This window comes from Diabrotica undecimpunctata, chromosome 7 (assembly GCF_040954645.1).
Source record: "Diabrotica undecimpunctata isolate CICGRU chromosome 7, icDiaUnde3, whole genome shotgun sequence".
Classification (NCBI taxonomy): domain Eukaryota; kingdom Metazoa; phylum Arthropoda; class Insecta; order Coleoptera; family Chrysomelidae; genus Diabrotica; species Diabrotica undecimpunctata.
In genome coordinates, this window is record NC_092809.1 from 34,420,552 (window position 1) to 34,440,104 (window position 19,553).

Sequence of the window (19,553 nt, forward strand, 5' to 3'; positions counted from 1 at the left end):
TCTAAAAGAAAAGCAGAAAGCAAGAAGCAAGTGAATTTATATTCGACTGCGAGCAATGGTAGGATGGACTCAGTTATTTACATAAAATTTTGAAGCCAAAATTATTTGAATAGGTCACATTCTCAGCACCAAATGTTGTCACGTTTTTTTATTAAAATTTCTTATTCGCGTATCGCTGAAAATATTACTCCGTATTTTATACTGTACAGGTGCTATCAAACCAAAATAATAATTTATTAGTTATATGAATATATTTAATTGTAATTCAAATATCAATTGTGCCATTGTGCACATAGTGTGCATATCATTTAATAATAGCGTATAACATATCTCTGAAAACTATTAATTAATGGCAACGGTGTTTACATTTCTCTGTCTTATGGCTCTATGTCAAACTTCAAATGCTGTTCCATGTTTGTTTACTTAGCTGAGGACAAGGTTAGTAGATGTTAAGATGAGGAAAAGTTTTGTTTGGTTTTGTTTTTCGATATTTTGGCTGTATTTTGAGTGATATTTATTTTGTGAATAGTGAAATAAACATTATTATAATAATGGTGCTACAGTGTTGCATTTGCAAAAAAACGAAATATTTACATCCCGATCTCTCATTTCATTTGTAAGTACCTACTGTTTATTTACATTATTGAAGATGAGGAACTGAGGAAGCCTGTCTGTTTACATTTTAAAATATGTCTTTCATAGGCGTACCATTGGGTTTATTCATATTCATTAATGTATTGAACAAGATATTAGTTCATGAAATTAGTAATAGATATTTTTAAATTGTATGTAGACATGATCTGATTAAAAAGATCTGTTTAGTAGCTTTTTAATTTAATATTTCTCATGTATTCAAATAAATAAGTGAAATGAATAAAACTCATTTATTTTTCTGTGTAGGTTTCCAAATAATATTGACGATCGAACTATTTGGGTAGCAAATTTAGGAGAAAACATAAAGGTTTCAAAATATTCCAGGATCTGTTCTACCCACTTCAGATTAGGAGATTTTCAAATTAAACCAAGTGGCAAAAAATTTTTGAAAATTGGTGCTATTCCAGTGTCTGAAGTTGATTCAGAATTAGTGTTAAGGTAAACACAACAATTATATGAATCTAAAAGTAATAAGTAGAATTTTAAATTTAATATCATTATTGCAAAACTTGAAACAAAAGTAATACATACTGCTTTTCAGATCAGAAACTAGTAGTAAGAGATTATTTGTAGATACGCCAGTAGACAATGCATCACATCTTAATTTTAAGTACAATGTGAATGCTTCAGGTCCTTCATCAATAAAAAGGTAAAGGGGGATATACATTTTTGTATTATTATATCTAAAATCATTATGAACGTTTAAGTTGTATATAATATATGTAATGCATATTTTAAGGTCTAAGGTAATACTTGATAGACAAGCTTCAACCAATTCATTATCTGATACAGGTTCAGTTGAGAATTTTGAGATGGACATTGATCCTGCAGGTCGTTCACTTAAGAGGTAAGTTGTAAATATATTATTATCCATTAAACTATTCTCAACTTAATATATGAATTTTCATTTGCTTTTTTTCATTAACCATTTTTACTTTAATATTTCTGTTCGCTAAATAGCTTTCCAATACTTTATACATTTTCACGCCTACTTTTTAATATATTTGCAAATAATTTTATGTCAAATGCCAGCAAAAGCTTTGGAATGATCAATAAATATTTTTGTAATTACTATTTAAATGGGAATAAGCCCCAATTTATTAAAGGAAGTTATTAAAAGAAAAATACCAGTATTAGTAAGTCGGTAACATATAGGGGATACATCATTTATGTTTTTCTAAATAACAAACATAAAAAATCAGAATTTGGTGTTTATTGAAAGTAAACTAAATGCATGACCAAATACTTACCATGTCGGGATAGTATTATGAGGTTTTTTTTCCTGGTTTTTCCCTTATAATTTACTATGGAATCACTAACAGGAGAATTTTACTGTCATCATGGCATGTATTTTTTTTAAAGACGAATTACATGCTATGATCTTTTCTGACGGATATTTTTAAGTTAAAGTTGATTTCACGTAATCGAATGAACTACCTTATAAGTAAAGTCGTCCCAGGAACGCAACTCAACAATATTGACAATATCATTTTAAAGTCGTCTACTTTAAAATGTATAATGTATGTCTGAATTGTCAATATAGATGAGTCAGATAAAATTAAATTATTAAAAGAATTTTTCACTAAGTAACAAAAAAACAAAATTTGTTTAATTTACTAATGTTTGTATTTTGAGAACGATTTCCGAAGTGGAAATTGAAATTGTCAATAAACGTACTTTAACCTTTAATTGTGGCTTATTTCCATTTAAATAATAATTAAATAGTAATTACTTTAACATGTCACAAGAAAATAGCTTCAGAACAATATTAAAATATTTTTGTAGCAGAAACCCTTACTACGAGAAATCTATTCATATTGTATTAAAACAAATTTATCAAAATTTGACAAGCCTATAGCGAAGACGCAACATAGGCCCGTGGGAATAACCGTTTACAGCGCTATAAAAGCTCCCAAAATTCCTTTCAAACGAAGGTTTAATTTTAAAAAAGCGAACTGGGCAAAATTTGCTGATGAATTGGAAACACAAGTGAAAAATATAGTCCCGATCCCCAAAAACTATGACGCGTTTATCAAACTTGTAAAACGAATCTCATGTAAACACATACCCAGAGGATGTCAACAACATTACATATCTGGTCTGAACGATGAAGCAAAAGACATTATGACAAAGTACACCGAAGAATATAGTAAAGACCCATTTAGCGAAGTTACGGCAGAGATAGGGGAGAGACTACAGCAAACACTAAGTGCCTCCAGACAACAACGGTGGAGCGAGACTTTAAGTAAAATGGATATGACGCACAGTAGTAAGCAGGCTTGGAATATGATCAAAAAACTTAATGGTGATCCCACAGAGATGAAAGAGCTATGTACAATAACACCAAATCAGATAGCCCACCAACTGCTTCTGAATGGCAAAACAAACAATCGTTGCAAAACGCCAAAGATTATAAGAACTCAAGACCAGGAAACAACTCTCTTGCGAAACCCATTTACCATCGAAGAGCTCAAAAATGGTATTGACTGTATGAAAAATGGAAAATCACCTGGAGTGGACGAAATCCTAACAGAGCAGATAAAACACCTTGGGCAAAAAGTGAGACAATGGGTGCTCGATCTATTTAACATATGTCGCTCTACCTACCAGATTCCAAAACTGTGGCGTAAATCAAAAGTAGTAGCCCTTCTGAAACCTGGGAAAGACCCTGAACTACCGAGTAGCTACCGTCCGATATCCCTGCTATGCCATTTGTATAAATTGTATGAACGTCTCATTTTAAACCGCATCCAGGAAAAATTAGATGCAAAATTAATCCCACAACAAGCAGGCTTCAGACCAGGTAAATCATGCACAGGCCAAGTGCTGAACCTAACAGAATACATAGAGGAGGGATTTGAGCAGAAAGACATAGTGGGAGTAGCCTTGATAGACCTCACAGCGGCCTATGATACGATAAACCACAGAACCCTGCTAACTAAGATCTATAACACTGTGCTTGACTACGACCTGGTAAATATCATTAGATCACTGTTGTGTAATAGACGTTTCTACGTTTTGCTAAATGGAAAGAAGAGCAGATGGAGAACCCAAAAAAATGGCCTACCTCAAGGAAGCGTTCTGGCGCCGTCCTTATTTAACATCTACACCAACGACCAACCAATGCACCCTCAGACTGAGAGTTTTGTCTACGCTGATGACCTTGGTATAGCCGTAAAGGGGAAAACATTCACACAAGTAGAGTCGACAATGGAAGAGGCTTTAAACATGATGTCAACTTACTACAAACAAAACTCATTAAAGCCAAACCCTACTAAAACCCAAGTATGTGCATTCCATCTCAACAACCAACTGGCGCATGTAAAGCTGAATGTTTATTGGGAGGGACAACGCTTGAAACATATTGATAAGCCCAAATATCTTGGAGTAGTACTAGACCGGTCACTAACGTATAAATTCCACTGTCAAAACACAAGACAAAAGGTTTCTACGAGAAACAACCTTCTCCGGAAACTTGTAGGGAGCAAGTGGGGTGCAAACCCCCAGGTCTTGAAGACAACAGCTGAGGCCTTATGTTTCTCAACAGGGGAATATGCTTGTCCCGTCTGGGGTAGATCTAGACACGCCCAACAAGTCACCACGGCGTTAAATGAAACATGCAGAATAATTACCGGTTGTATGAAGCCTACCCCCCTACCCCTACTGTACCGGGTAGCTGGATTCTCATCACCAGATGACCGTAGATGCGCCTCACAATATGTGGAGAAGTTCAGGCAAACTTTCGATGAAAGGCACCAATTATACGGGTTTGACGAACCACCAGGAATCAGCCGACTTAAATCAAGGAAAAGGTTTATGAGAAATGTCAGCGTCGAACCACCCGAACTGTTCCCCCTACATCCAGAACGACCTAATGGAATGAACCTGGACTGGAGAACCTGGCGGACACTGAATCGCATACGCACAGGTGTTGCCCCTGTAAAACAGAACCTCATTAAATGGGGCATCAAGACAGACAGCGACGCACTTTGTGAATGTGGGGAAATACAGAACATGGAGCACCTGAGAGTATGCAGACTTTGCCCATCACAGTGCACCCTCGATGATTTATGGCTCGCAAATACAAAGGGTGTAGACGTAGCCCGATATTGGGCAGAAAAACTGTAGTCGGATCCAGACACGAAAAAGTAAAAGTAAAAGTATCAAAATTTGACAAATATGTTTAAATACATTATCAATAAATATAAGTATGTACTTAAATTTGACAAATGAATTTTTTTTTTGTAATTGATTTTTTTATCGTAGCATTATTTGATACATATTAAAAAATTTACTTGAGCTCAACTATATTTTATTGTATTAATTTTAAGACAATTATAACATATATAGACAAATATAATACATAATTGTATTATATTTTTTCTATAAAAACGTGTTTTTATACATTATTACTACTTCCAATATTATTAACGTCTGAATAATTATCCCCGCGAGTAAAAATTCAAGCACGCTTATGCTCATTGATGAAGCGTCACATTCTATCGATACCCGTTTTACTCCCATTTGCCCTCTTGCCCAGGAATATCGAAGCTTCAAAACAGTGTGTGTTTAAGGTATCTTATTGCTGTGTCCATACGTCCATGGTAGGTACACTTTCGTAGTGATTAGCAGCAGAATGAATATATTTTTTTATGTATTGTGGTGAATAGTATATCGTGAATAAACGCCAAAGGTCACACCGTAACAGCTACCCACGTTTACTGCTCTTGATAGATGTCACTTTATTTTTCATCTTAGGCATTTATTCGCCATGTACTGTTGTGTTTATAAAAAATTATTAACATTTATTGTCATCTATATATATATACAGGTCGATTTTATTTTTCAGTTACGCATTTTTTTGGTAAACTCATATTTTTGTTGGCGTCATCACTGTTCGAGTTATGACGTCATTATCATTTTTTTTTAACGGTAATACCTTATTTTTACACTATTATCGAAAAGAGCGCATCTTTTTGTATACGAATGTCATATTTGTTCTTATGTCAGTTATGTCGTATAAAATTTCCAGAAATTAATTCTGGAATACGTATATAGATTATATACGTATTTTTTAATTTTCGTTCCTCCGCTGCCTGTAAATAGTTTTTTAAAATTACTTTTTATTGGTTTAAATCTTTTAACAGTATTTAACAGTAAAATTTAACAATACATATTTCGGTAGACCTATTATAAAATCGACGGTGACCAAAATCAAAGCAAAATTAGGAAATTTTGGCAATGTTGGTGATAAATATACGAAAGGTCATTCAGGCCTTACGCAAGATCGATATGTCAAACATCTGTTTTAAAGTCTCTAAAAGAGAATAAGTGGCACCCATATTAAGTGTAAATGATTCAGTTGAACTTAATGAAGATGATTTCGATCGCAGACAAGAATTTTGTGAATTAATGATGGATATATGTAATCAGGCATGGACACACATTCGATACTAAGAACAGCTCAAGATAAAGAGCAATTTGCTGTAGTTATAGCCAACCTTCGGTAATGGAGAAGGCACCTTAAGAAGAAGAAGATGTAATCATTATCCGCAATTTTTATGGAAGTGTGCTTTCTGAGATGAGACCACCTTCCTCTAACATGTACAGTAAATAAGCAGAACTGTAGGTAATGGGCACAGGAAAACCATCACCGGACGGTGGAAAGGCACACTCAGTATCCACAGACAGTCAACGTGTGGTCGGGAATAGTTCGTAATCAAATTTTGGGATCATTTTTTATTGGCGGTTCGTTGAACGTTGACAAGTATTTGGATTTACTTTGGATCTACTACTACTCTATACCCAAATCATCAAAATCCTCAGCTACCGGACAATTTTCTATGGTACCAGCAAGATGAAGCACACCGCATTGCGCACATGTACCTGAATTTAAACAGAGAATTAGGACTGAAATTAATTTTGAATTGAAAGGAAGAACCGCGTTGAGAATTTAAGACTAATTTTGGAGCTATTATCAAGAGGAATATGGTTCCGTTCGAGTTCGGGGTCTCAATCTGCCTACTCCCCTCTGACGTACCAGTATCTTGTTCTCCAGAAATAGGAGAACCGTCAAACGGCACTGAGGTCTCAATATGTCTACTTCTCAGTCGAGTGACAAAATATTTAACAAATGCTTATTTGATAGGAAAATGCCGAAGAAATGAAAAATGGCTACTTAAGCCCCATACATAAAAAGGGAAACAAAAAGACCAAAATAATTATAGGGTAGTATGCGTTTCACCTTCTGTGGGAAGATTGGATGCGAAAATTATTAAAGAAAAGATGGAGGAACAGCTGCGAACTTCAGAAGAACAGAAAGGTTTTTGTCCCGGACCCTCATGTACTGATAATATATTTTCTATAAAACAGATCATAGAATTCATCTCCGAAATGCCTATGATAGTGTCCCAGTCAACAACCTGTAGAAAGCGATGAAAAATCACTTAGTAGATAACACCTACATAAATCCCGTAAAATATCTTTACGAAGACAATGAATGTAAAATAAAAGTCGGACAAAACTACTCAAACTCGTTTTAAGTCGATAAAGGACTTCGACAAGGACGCTGCCTGTCTTCAACCTTATTTAAACTTTAATATAAATAAAACACCAAAAAACTGGAACAAGAAATGCTGACAGATGAAAGTAAAAATTTACTGCAACTATATCCATAGCGTTTTTTTTGCCGATGAACAAATAATTTTAATAAAAGACAATCGTCTACATGATAAAAAAGCTGGAAGAAGAATTTGGAAGCTGGGCTTTGAAAATTAATTATGATAAAGCACAATACATAGTCATTGGAATACACCGCAAATGACCTGGAGATAAATAACACCTCAATAAAAGAAACAAATAAATATAAATACTTGGGGTAACTTTAACAAATACAGGATTAGATGAAATGGATGTAATAAATGAAATAAAAAGAAAGGAAATATAATAATCCGACAATTTTAGTCGATTATATGGAGCCACGATATTACAAGCAAAACTAAATACCAAATCTTTAAGACAATAGTGGAAAGCTTCTCATTGTATGGCTCAGAGACGTGGGAGACAAATGGAAAACAGAATAAATGTAATGGAAATTATGTTTTGGAGAAGAAGCTGCACATTAACATTACAGACAAAGTGAGAAATGAACGAATTAGAGAACTAATGAATGTGAAGGACGAAATAGAAAAAAAGAAAATTACTCTGGTATGGAATTACGCGAAGGATGGACGAGACAAAAATTCCGTTGAGAAATTGCAAATGGAAAAGAAATAGAAGGAGGAAAAGGGAACGTCCTAGAATACAGTGGAACCGACGAATAAAAACAGCAATGGAAAAAGAGACCTAACTGAAGAAGATATATACGAGAAGAAGAAATGATGATTTGGTTGTAAACGGCAAACAGAATATGCAGTCTAGAGACACGGATAAATAATTAAATAAAGTATAGCTTTATTAAACCAGTGGACAATTAACGTTAGAAGTTAATGAAGATAAAACAAAATGTATGACCGTTTCAAATATTATTATATTACTAATATTACCATAAATGATCATAACTTGGAGCTAGTTAAAGAATTTAAATATCTAGTAGCAAAAATAACTAATGACAACAAAGTAGAATCGGCGGAAAACCCAGGCGGGAGAAGATCTGTAGGACGGCCCAGAAAAAGTCGGAAAGAAGCAGTCAGTAAGGATCTTGAGAAAATGGGAGTGAGACCATGGAAAATAGTAGCACGGGATCTGCAAACATGGATGGCAATAGTAAACGCTGCAAAGACTCACAAATAGTTGTAACGCTATTGAATCATGATGATGATGATGAATAGGTGAGGCAAAAGTAATCACCCGATGTTCTTTTGCTGTAATTTTTTTTTATGAAAAACATTGGTTCTGCTAGTGAAATTTCTTTATTTAATCCATTAGAATATATTCCATTATTAGTGGAGAAAATTATATTGGCCAAGTTTCCGCCGCTGAAGTTGATGACTATACGGGCCCGTTTTATGGCATTTTCCATCACTATCGCTAGAGCTTCGAACGACAAGTTTTCACATTCCTGGCGAATATTCTCCTTAAGGGCCTTAAGAGTCTGAGACTTGTTGACGTAAATCCGTAACTTCAAAAAACCCCATAAAAAGAAGTCTAGAACGGTTAAATCGGGTGATCTGGCCGGCCAGATCACCCGATAGAGACCCGATCACAAATAGAGAGATTAAGTGACCCGGAAATGCTTCCTTCAGAATATCGTATGTGGCTCGAGCAGTATGCGCCCTTGCACCGTCCTCTTGGAACTACATGTTCTCTAGTCCCAATTCCTCCAACTGAGGAAAAAAATGCGGTCTCAAAGAAAAATGGCCTGATGACTCCTCCACCGTAAACAGCACACCACGCAGTAACTTTGATCATCGCTCATGATAATTTTCGATGAAAAATCGTCCTTCTCTTCGTTGAGATTCAGGATGGCTCGACGCTCAGAAACGCTCGGTTAGAGGCATTTGGCGGTAAACATCTTACAGCGCTTTGTAAGGAAACATCTTCAAAACTTTCACCAAAATTATGCGAAGGGGCCGCCGACTAATGCTCAATTGCGTGGTACGTCGTCTTGTCGATGTTCCAGACTCCTCTTCGACATCTTGGGCAACAGCAGCGATATTCTCAGCAGAACGGCTGCTCCGGAGCCGGTCAGCCTTGGGAGCAGCTCGTGTTGTTCCATTCGCTTCAAGGCTAGTGACCAAAACAATTATTCCACTTTCTTGGATTCATGGCTTTTCGATTTGTATTTTGAGTTTGTTTACTTCAGAAAAATTTTCAAAAGCATTTTCCAGTAAGGTGATTACTTTTGCCTCACCTAGTATATTAAAATACTGGTTATATGAAAGCATATTATTTTTGTTTTTCAGTCACAGTGTACCCGTCGAAATCGATCGAACGAATTGCATAACGGAGAAACTCTATTGCAGATTATGCTTTAAGTTCGTTTCTCGAACCCAGCTCATATGTCTTGGACCGTTTCACGATAAAATGTATCCAGTAAGGAGTGCTGACTTCAAACGAAATAAAATTCTTCAGAGTAATATGTACATCAAGATGATCCATGCGTTGATGCCGGAATTTGTAAGTAAACTATAATGGTATTAGTATATATAGAATTTTTCATGCAAAAATCATGTCACGTCATTCAAGATTTACGACGTCAGAACCCCACTGCGTGGCTTAACATTAGATTAGTTAATAAGTGAGGAATTTTCAAAATGTCAACTATTTTAGAACACACTAGTCAATTGGATTTTTAAAATGTATTTCAAAATTATTTTTTTTTTACTTTTCAATAATGTGGAAAACAAGATACGTTTGATCCAAAATATTATAAAAGATCACATAAAAATGTATAATTTTAAATACATTTTAAGACTCAAATAGTGAGGCACTTAATAAATTAATAACTTTCATTGTGTAATATTGCATCTAAATCAGGGAAAATTCAATGTGACATTTAAAAGGACTGGGAAAGCTAGTGTGATAAAAAAGGAAATAGAAATATTGTGAAATGAATGAACCGAATTGCGAGAATCTAAAATGAACAGAAAGCCCAACTGATTTATAAGATTTTAGGAACATTTAGGGTTAATGGTCGGTCTTGAGCTTTAAATTACCATTTTTAAAGTTATCTCAACTTAAAAAATAAATAGAAATGCTAAATCTTATTATTCAATATTCTCATTATTCAGATACACCCACAAGGTAAAGAAAATCCACAGATAATATATTAAATATACATTTAATATATAGAAGAACAATTATTTATTTTGATATAAGGTTGAATGCTCGAATAAATGAACTTTGAAAAATTAAAGGCAAATATCGAGCACAATTTTAATAATCAAATCTTGCCCAAGTACTTTCGCTTTCTACAGCATCATCAGGGACATTTCGTCAAATTTGGGCTATCCAGCAAGCGCAGAATGCAATAAACATGAAATTTAAACATAAATTGTACATAACACTACACTAGAACAAGGAGAGAATTCTCTCTCCTGTTACCGACAAGAATGTAGCGTAGAATCTTTTTAAATAATTTTAAACTGTTGCCCCTGATGATGCTGTAGAAAGCGAAAGTACTTGGACAAGATTTGATTATTAACATTGTGCTCGATATTTGGCTTTAATTTTTCAAAGTTTAATTATTTATTTATTAACGGGTACCACACAATTATATATAAAATATTACAAGATGATACATTAAACCAAAAAATATACAAGCAGTAAATAGTGCAGTATATATAAAGAACCGAAAGAGAGCAAATTACAAATTAAAAAAATTACAATAGCCGGTTTACACTTTGTTTACAAATATTATTCAAGCACATAGAAATAAATCAAGGTCTATTTTACTACCACTTACAATCATTTTGTTCATTGGAAAATGTTTAACAAAATTACACCTACGAACTCTGAATGTAAAATTTGAAAATCAATTAAAGACAACAAATTATCCAATCAATCAGTCAGCCTTAGATCAATCAATTCAATCAATCTTGGAATTTACCGAATTTATGCAGGATCATAGACTTTACTACCAACACATCATCTGCATACATTGAAGACCAAGGATCTACGATTAAAGTTCAGCTGTTATCTGATTTGTATTCATAATCTATATTTTTTCTCATTTTAGATTATAAACATATTCTCCTCCTAAGTGCCTTCTCTGTTGAGGTTGGCGATCAATATGGCAAATTTCTCTCTATTCTGGGCTTGATATGAGGGCGTGTGTTCATTGTTCTCAGTGCTTCTTCATTCTTAGTTCTGCAGGTCCATGTTATTCTTAGCATTCGGCATATAAACATATGCAGTGAAATTATTGGTATAATTAAGGGTATAATACATTTTTAGATGGGGAAAAACGCTGATCTGTCACGAAAACGAGTAGACCAGGTATTTGGACTCCTAAAAGCTGAACAAATATCTCAAAATGAAATAGCAGCAATGGTAGGAGTATCAAGAAGTTCTGTAAGAAATATAAAACAGAAATTAAGTCTGTCTGGATCCAAAGCGTACGGGTCGCAGCGGAAGACATCGTGTGACTAGATGAAAGAAGAGATATTTGCCTAGTAAACAAAAAGAAACCACTGCGAATGCTTACCCAGGAGATAAGAGATGAAGGAATTTGTGTTTCAGAAAGAATAGTTCGTCGGAAACTTGTCAAAAACAAACTGGTAGCTAGGAGACCAGCTCGAAAGCCAAGGCTTACTCCGGCTATGATAAAAAAACGTATCGAATGGGCACAAAAATACAAAAACTGGACAGTGAAAAACTGGAAAAAGTATATTTGTGTTATTTGCTTGAATATCAATATTAAAAACTAAAAAAACATGAGCATTTCTAAAAATTTTGTTGAATCCGTTTTTCAAGTTTTGACAGAAAAAACGAAGTTTGTTCGGAGACGTCCCAACGAGAAATACAAGCCCGACTGCATTGTGCCCACCATCAAACACTCTCAAAGTTCTTGACTGGTCAGGCAACTCTCCTGATATGAACGCTATTGAGAATGGGTGGGAACTACTGAAAAGGGAGATTGCGAAAAAAAAAAAACATTACTAATAAAAGGGAGTTACTTGAAACGCTCATATATGAGTGGAATCATAATCCTTATCCCCAGGAAACTGTTCAAGCCTGTATTGAGAGCATGACGTGTTCAAGCTCTTTTAGCAGCCAAAGGCGGACATACAAAATATTAAATTTATCCCTACTTTGTAAAAAATTATACTTTTTTAATAAATACAAGTTTTCTGTTAACTTCTTTAGTACAGTTTAATTACCTAAGAGTTAATATTCATAATCATGACATTAAAATAACTTCATTTAGTAAATTTTTCCTTGCTTGGCCTAATAATTTGGCCAGGTATTGTACATGTGAGGTGGCTTATTTCTAAAAAAGAATGATTCTCATTTATATGTACAAAATTTTATATGATTATTTCATTATATATTTGATTAGCTTACTGTTTAACCATTTTCAGGAGTTCACATTTAAACATATTAACTGAAAAATTTATGTTTTTCTTAGTTAGCCAGTCTTATATTTATGCTTGAATTTGACATTTTATGTAGCAACATATGATATTATGCATTGTCCATAATAATTATCAAAGGTTGTACAAGGTTCTCTAATAACTGCTTTTCAAACCAGTGTAAAAAGTTATCTTTATTCATTTCGTTATGGCAATCAGATAGTTTGGTTTTTGAAGAATATATCACTTGGCCACTGTCAATTAATATATCCTCACTATCATTGATTATAATATATCTGCAAAAAAATGAAAACTTTTATAAACTTAATAAACCCAATGCTGATAATAATAATATAATTAACGAATTGGTTGTCTTTTGTGGTCATTTTGCCATGATTGACATATTTTCCATTTTGGAAGATCCATGTTTCATCAATGGAAACAAACTTATACATAGATGCTTCCTTCTCTACAATATAATTTCTTAAAAATAAAGTTCTCTTTACTGCAATATTAGGAAGTTCCACAAGTCAACGCCTTGGTGAATATTGTTTCCATCTGGAACCCAATTCCTTTAATAACCTCCATAATGATGTAATGGAACCATCGAACATCTGCTTTTTAACCAAGTTGTCTCTTAATAATCTTAAAGTTACATGTTTTTCTGCAAAGAAAAGACTATAATTAGTTGTTCTTACTTTTTTTGTACATGTCTAAATAACATCACGGACACCACTGACTTTCAACTTTTCTGTATTAGTTTTAGTCTTTTTGTAAGACCATTTTTTAGGTGGTGATTTTAAAAGTTCATTATTTTTAACAGCTTGAGAAATATTAATAGTAGATATACTTAATTGAAGGCAGCGACAATGAGCTAAAATAAATAAGAACATTGTAATACAAAATTATATATTCTAAATGATTTAGCTTACCTCTCTTGCTGCATTTAATGGTAAAACAAGCCTGCGATTATTTCGTTCTTGTTCAAAATAATCTATTAAACAAGCAATCAGCTCTCTACAGCGACTATTCAGTTGTTTTGGCATTTTTCAAAACACAGTCACAATGCACAACAGTAATTAGTTTTTAAAACCATTAAGCTATATTTAACATGTATTTATAAATACCGTTTATTAAAGTTGTATATTGCGAATCAAATTAATACACATATGAAAAGAAACATAAACAGAATTCTTACTATAAGGTTGTAAATTATCGTCAACGCTGTAAGCATTCTGGTCACACACCCAAATGTCATTTGCGTTTCATTTATACCCGTATCACTGGCGTACTAATCTATTTAATTAAAATGATTATTTTTGGATTATTAATCTTAAAAATTAGTTGCATAAAATTTATATTAATAATAAGAAATATTTTTGTATATTTAATCAATATAATTCAGCTCCGTATATGTGTCAAATTTTTATCTGTGTTAGGGAAATATCAATTCTAAGATTGATGTTATGGAAATTTTAAATACAGATGATATCAGTTTGTACAAATGGTGACATACCTAACATGATTTTAGTATGAAAAATACTAAAGTGATGTGTATAATCTTTATTTTGTTACAGGACCATGACATAATCGAAAATCCCGTAATGTGTTCGTATTGTAGCGTAAAACTCGAAAAGTCTTTCAATTTCTTCGAAAAGTGCATGAACAACCAAAAGCTCATTAAACAATACAAAGCAAGTTTCTGTCCAAACAGTGAAAGTGTAACATTTGAGGAAATTATTCAACGCGAGGACCAACTGCACCTTATGAAGCCTGGTACGTCGGTTCTAAAAAAGAGACCCGCTAGTCAAGAAGCCTGGGATTGTTCTAAAGTGCAAGATAAAGTAATAAAAGTAACAGCGCCCGATAGCCAAGATTGTGATCGTCCCGACACAGTTTGTGTAAACAATATAAATACAGAAGTCGAAGAAAAATTTGATATATTTACGTCAGACTTGAGCAATATTAAAGAAGAACCTATCAACGAACATCCGATCACTTCGAACCGATCCAGTGAATTCCCGCTTCAATCAAATACAGAAATACTGAAAACTGAAACTCATGTTAAGACTGAATCCGATACCAGCGCGAATGATGTGAATTCAGATAATTGTTACCTGTACTGTGCTCCCGGTAATTATAACTCGTGCGGCATTTTAGAAAATACTAATATAAGTACAGATATCCTTAAAAATGAAATTGTATTAAAGACTGAATCAACTTCACATATTTTTATCAGTGATACGATCGTTATTGACGAAACAGGTGCTGTGGTAAGATCAGTAATTCCTTCTTTGTCAAAGTCTGATTATCCTTCTCAATAAACAAGTAATTGAAGCTGCGTTATATCTGGGTCTGGTCATGTTAGCCTTCAAACTCTTGCATATCATTTAACCTCCAAACGTGTTTAAGGTCAATGGAGAATTCGCACAAATAGCGGGGTTGTTCGATAACTATCATCTCAGTAATTATCAAACCAGAAATTTAATTAGAAATACGTTTTACACGCTTGGAGTCAAATCTGACGAACGACTTCACTAATTCAAAACTAAATTCATATTTTAGCCATTGCAATCGGTTATTTGTAGGTAGGTACGTTATCGTGACCTAAAAGCACTTTCTTATTTAGTAAGTGAGGCTATTTCACTTTGATTTTTTCTCCAAAGTTGTTGCGCCTTTGATCTCTTTATTGTTTTTGCCTTTTTCTAATGACCAATATAATTCTTTCTCAGTATTTTCTAGTCATATTGTAGCAATACCGACCTACCGAAATTCATTTTGGTGATCAGTATTGTCCTCTTCTTCCCTTTCTTAAGTCTTTAGTGTTACAATGCATTATAACATCCTAGTTTTCTAAATAGTCCAGACGGGATCTTTTTGAATTCGATATATTCCATGGGAGTAAATTTTTTTTTGCTGGAATCACTTCAGGATATACTTTGTATCAATAATCACGATATGCATCAGTCGTCGCAAACATTGTGCTTAATTTTTTATTAACAAAATTATAACAACCTTTTATATAAAAATTTTTGCGTGATACTCCTCGTTATAACATGCTTAAAAAAGATAAACAAAAAACTTTCGCATAAAAAGTTCGAAGTGCGTGAGAGTTATGGTTGGGGTAGTCTCTCTGTGCGCCGCGCGCAGAAAGTGAATCGGTGAGTTCAAAATTACAAAGCGCTCCAAAAATTGTATTTTCTCTTCTTCCTGTCATCCGATTTTTATATATTTTTTTAATTCATCTTGGACGACAGGACAAAAATTTGCAATAAAAATTTTTATGCCATTCAATAATCGCATTTTCTTTCTATTGAGTTTTTATTTCTGAACTTATCAATTACATAATGAAGTGAATTTTAATTTTAGTAATATATATATATATATATATATATATATATATATATATATATATATATATATACACTTGAGTGCAAAACAATCGACTCAAGAGCGATATTTGAGATTACACCTTCTGTTTCAATGTAAGAAGTGTGAAAATATTCCATATGTTTATATAAAAAGTACTTGACAAGACAAGGGTATTTGTTTAAAAACGGACATTCTATCACTTATGGTTAAATGGCAAATGCATGCTAACTTCGATGTCGGCAACCAATAAACCGAGTCTATTGAGTGTATTGTTTTTTAAAGAAGCGTCTTTCCAAGTTCTATAAGTGTACAAATTTTGATATGTTTAAAACTCGCGAAACTATTTTATTTATTTATAAGCCAAAAAATTGTTTATAACTCTAAAAAATTCCCTAGGTTCTCGTAGTTGATAGATTTGAATTTTTAAAAGTGCGTTTGAAACCTTGAGCCTTTATTTATATGTAAAAAAATCGACTATTTAAAGTGTTTATTTTGGCCCAGCATAATTTTGCAAATTTGAAATATGAAGGCTGTAAGTTATGTTTATGTTTAAGGGATCGAAAAAATTTAAAGGAGAAACTCCATTTTTTTTCCAATTATTGCTATTTTTTAAACAATAAAAATTAAATTTTTATGTAACAATAAAACCTCCCCTCCCCTCCTCAACCTATTCCGTTAAAGACTCTAAAGTGTAAACACATACCATAAATAGATAATTTGAGAAAGGCATTCTGGCGAATCAGTTGTAGTGATAAGATTTTATAATAAACTTTGTGGAAGTTTTGAAAACAAAGTTTTCAGTGTTTTATTCTTCTTCTTCATCTTCCTCTTTATAAGCAATTCTGCTTGTTCATTGGCGGATTAATACCTCTATGGAAGATTGTCACTCCATCTTTTGCGCCGTCGTCCGATACTTCTGCCGATTGGTGACTTATCTCTTGCAATTTTGACGACAGGTGTCTCCTCCATTCTGCTTATGAGGTTATTCCATTCTTTTTTTCTATTTTGTGTCGATTTATACACTGTACGTTACATTTTCTTCTAATGTCTTCACTTCTCGTTCGATCTCTCAGCGTATTTCCTGTAATTCTTCTCAGTACTCTCATCTCTGCCGTTTCCAGTAGCGTTTGCGTTGTGGCTGTGTCGGGTCTGGTTTCTGAGGCGTATTTCATGATTGGTCTTACACTGGCTTTATAAATTCTTGATTTCATCTGAGTGTCAATGTATCTGTTTCGCCATATAGTGTTATTAAGGCATCCTTCCAGTCTATTTGCTTTTTGTACTTGATCTCTCACTTCTTTGTCCAGGTCTCCGTAGCTAGACAGTGTAATTCCTAGGTATTTTATTTCCATTATTTGTTCAATACTGATGTCATCAATTTCTATTTTACATCTGGTTGGTTCTTTGCTGACTACTATAGTTTTAGTTTTCTGAGATGAGATTGTCATATTAAATTCTTTCACCTAAGATTGCAAGTAGATCATGGCTGTTTTCCGAAACATTTACACAAAATCGGAGTTCTCTCAACAGGCATATGTGAGTGTGGAACTAGCACAGCTGATCTAAATCACACATTCTTTAACTGCCCCTTACATCTCAATACAAGCACGTGGCAGCTACAAGAATTGCTATAAGCAGGTTTAAATACTCCCTTAAACTTAAATGTACTATTATTAAATGAAGATAATACAAAAAATTGTAAACTAACAATATTTCTGCAAAAAACTAAATTAGGTGTAATTAAATAAAAAATTGACTATTTGAATCGATATTTCCTTTGTATGTATGTCCACCAACCTATCTAACCGAGATTTATGTCTTGTGTGTTATAATGAAGTGCTCTGGTGAACTCCTGAGCGTGAAGAGTGTCCTTCCTGTACAATATCGTATAAATGAATACTAATAGTTATATGTAATTACGTGGCTAAAGGTTCCAAACCAAACCAAAACCAAAAAAAACTTCCTCTGAGATATTTATACAAAATTCTATTTGAAAGATGCAATATGTTGGTTTTCCTTGGAAACTAATCTCTGACATACAATTTTTTTGTCGCTCTCTAGTACACCTATTAGAAAAAAAAATGACAAAAGACCGCGACAAACATCATACAAGGTTTATATGATTTTTTACTATCTCAGTATAGCAAAAATGAAGTCTCTAGGTGTATTATAGTCTTCTAGGACCCGTAGGATACCTTCTCTGACCATATTAATTCCGACAATCTTACCACTTCATCATAAATTGAATGCATTAATAAATACGATTTTTACATAAATTCTGTTGCTTATAATATAACCTCAAAATTGCAAATTTTGTACAAAAAACTATGTCGAGTCTCAGAAAAATTATATCATAAATATTACAAATTTTAAATAAAAATTAGTTGTCATTAATCTCTGGTCATAAATATATTCATTTACCACAGTGGCAGAACCAGTATTGTTAAAAGGGAGGGCCGATCGGTCCTCCCTCCAAATGAAAGATGACTGAAAACTGAATGTTTTTATAATCTTTATATATAATTAAAAAAAAAACTAAATCACGTGATTAAGAGGGGGGCCGATCGCCCGCTCCTGGATCCGCCACTGATTTACTAGATAATTTATTTAAATAATACAATTGAAGACACGAGTGGATGAAGGTGCTATGTAACATTTTACTAAAAACGGTTTTTTTAATGGATGAAGGTATTATGCATATATTTATCACGTTGCTCCATAAACATTCTAAGATTCGTAACAGAAATCTAGATTTTTTAATGGATGAAGGAGCTATGTTACATTATTTTCCACTGAATAGTGGAAGAAGGTGTTTAAAATGAGTTCCAGAGGTAAACAAATGTTAAAGCTAGTGCAGGAACAAATAAACTGTGAACAAAATTTGCCAAATGATGAAAATGAATTCACAGCGAGTGTCAAAATTGTATTTTCAAACGTAACAGGTAAGTGCAATTTTCTTGTTATGAAACATTACTTGTTTCAAACTTAATTATTAAGTTTGATTATATTTTGGGGTAATAGGTGTTATCATAATATTTGCATAAAAGTGTAAGTGATTTGGTTGAAATAGATTACCCAACCATCATCTATTATAATTTTTTTCACTTTAGTGTATTTCCGGGGATTTCCCTATTTTTAAAAGTAATTAATTATGAAGTATTAAATGAATTAAAATGTATTTGTATTATACACATTTTTTGATGGTAATATACATAAAATATAAATTACGTTATCAAATTTATTTTAAAGTTAAATATAAATGCATTTTGATTTTTTGAAAATCGGTAGATCCAAGGGGCATTTCGGTAGATAGGTATCAAATTCGGTAGATCAACCAATAAATCGGTAGATAAAATATCACTGGTTTCAATTCACTTTAAAGACTAAGTAAATAGTTGTTTTTATTTTCAGGTTTGGATGGGACACAACCATTCTTGTCAGACAGCGCAGCGGTGGAGATGCTGAATACTTTCCGAATAATGAATTAAGCAGTTCTTCTGGATCAAGTGACAC

At 33.3% G+C, this 19,553-nt stretch overlaps 1 protein-coding gene and 1 long non-coding RNA gene across 3 annotated transcripts; one reads left to right on the top strand and one right to left on the bottom strand.

Annotated features, from left to right (window-relative positions):
- The first annotated feature begins 430 nt into the window (after nucleotides 1-430).
- On the top strand, nucleotides 431-18,443 carry LOC140445169 (uncharacterized). The gene is made up of 6 exons (XM_072537040.1): nucleotides 431-616; nucleotides 901-1,092; nucleotides 1,196-1,303; nucleotides 1,394-1,501; nucleotides 9,558-9,771; nucleotides 14,246-18,443. The coding sequence occupies exons 1-6, from the start codon at nucleotides 552-554 to the stop codon at nucleotides 14,990-14,992; spliced, it is 1,434 nt and encodes a 477-aa protein (XP_072393141.1). The 5' UTR covers nucleotides 431-551; the 3' UTR covers nucleotides 14,993-18,443.
- On the bottom strand, nucleotides 10,470-13,907 carry LOC140446237 (uncharacterized). 2 transcript variants are annotated; one of them, XR_011951476.1, is made up of 4 exons: nucleotides 13,601-13,907; nucleotides 13,367-13,542; nucleotides 12,661-12,964; nucleotides 10,470-12,586 (listed from the first exon to the last, which is right to left on the bottom strand). It is a non-coding gene; the product is annotated as an uncharacterized lncRNA (long non-coding RNA). The 2 variants fall into 2 exon arrangements; XR_011951475.1 differs by having other exon boundaries at nucleotides 10,470-12,964.
- Nucleotides 18,444-19,553: the final 1,110 nt, after the last annotated feature.

Bases quoted from the DNA above. Each gene is read 5' to 3' on its own strand.
- LOC140445169 (XM_072537040.1), top strand. From the start codon at position 552: ATGGTGCTACAGTGTTGCATTTGCAAAAAAACGAAATATTTACATCCC. The intron at 1,502-9,557 runs GTAAGTTGTAAA...TTTGTTTTTCAG, and splicing joins GCAGGTCGTTCACTTAAGAG to TCACAGTGTACCCGTCGAAA. The intron at 9,772-14,245 runs GTAAGTAAACTA...ATTTTGTTACAG, and splicing joins ATGCGTTGATGCCGGAATTT to GACCATGACATAATCGAAAA.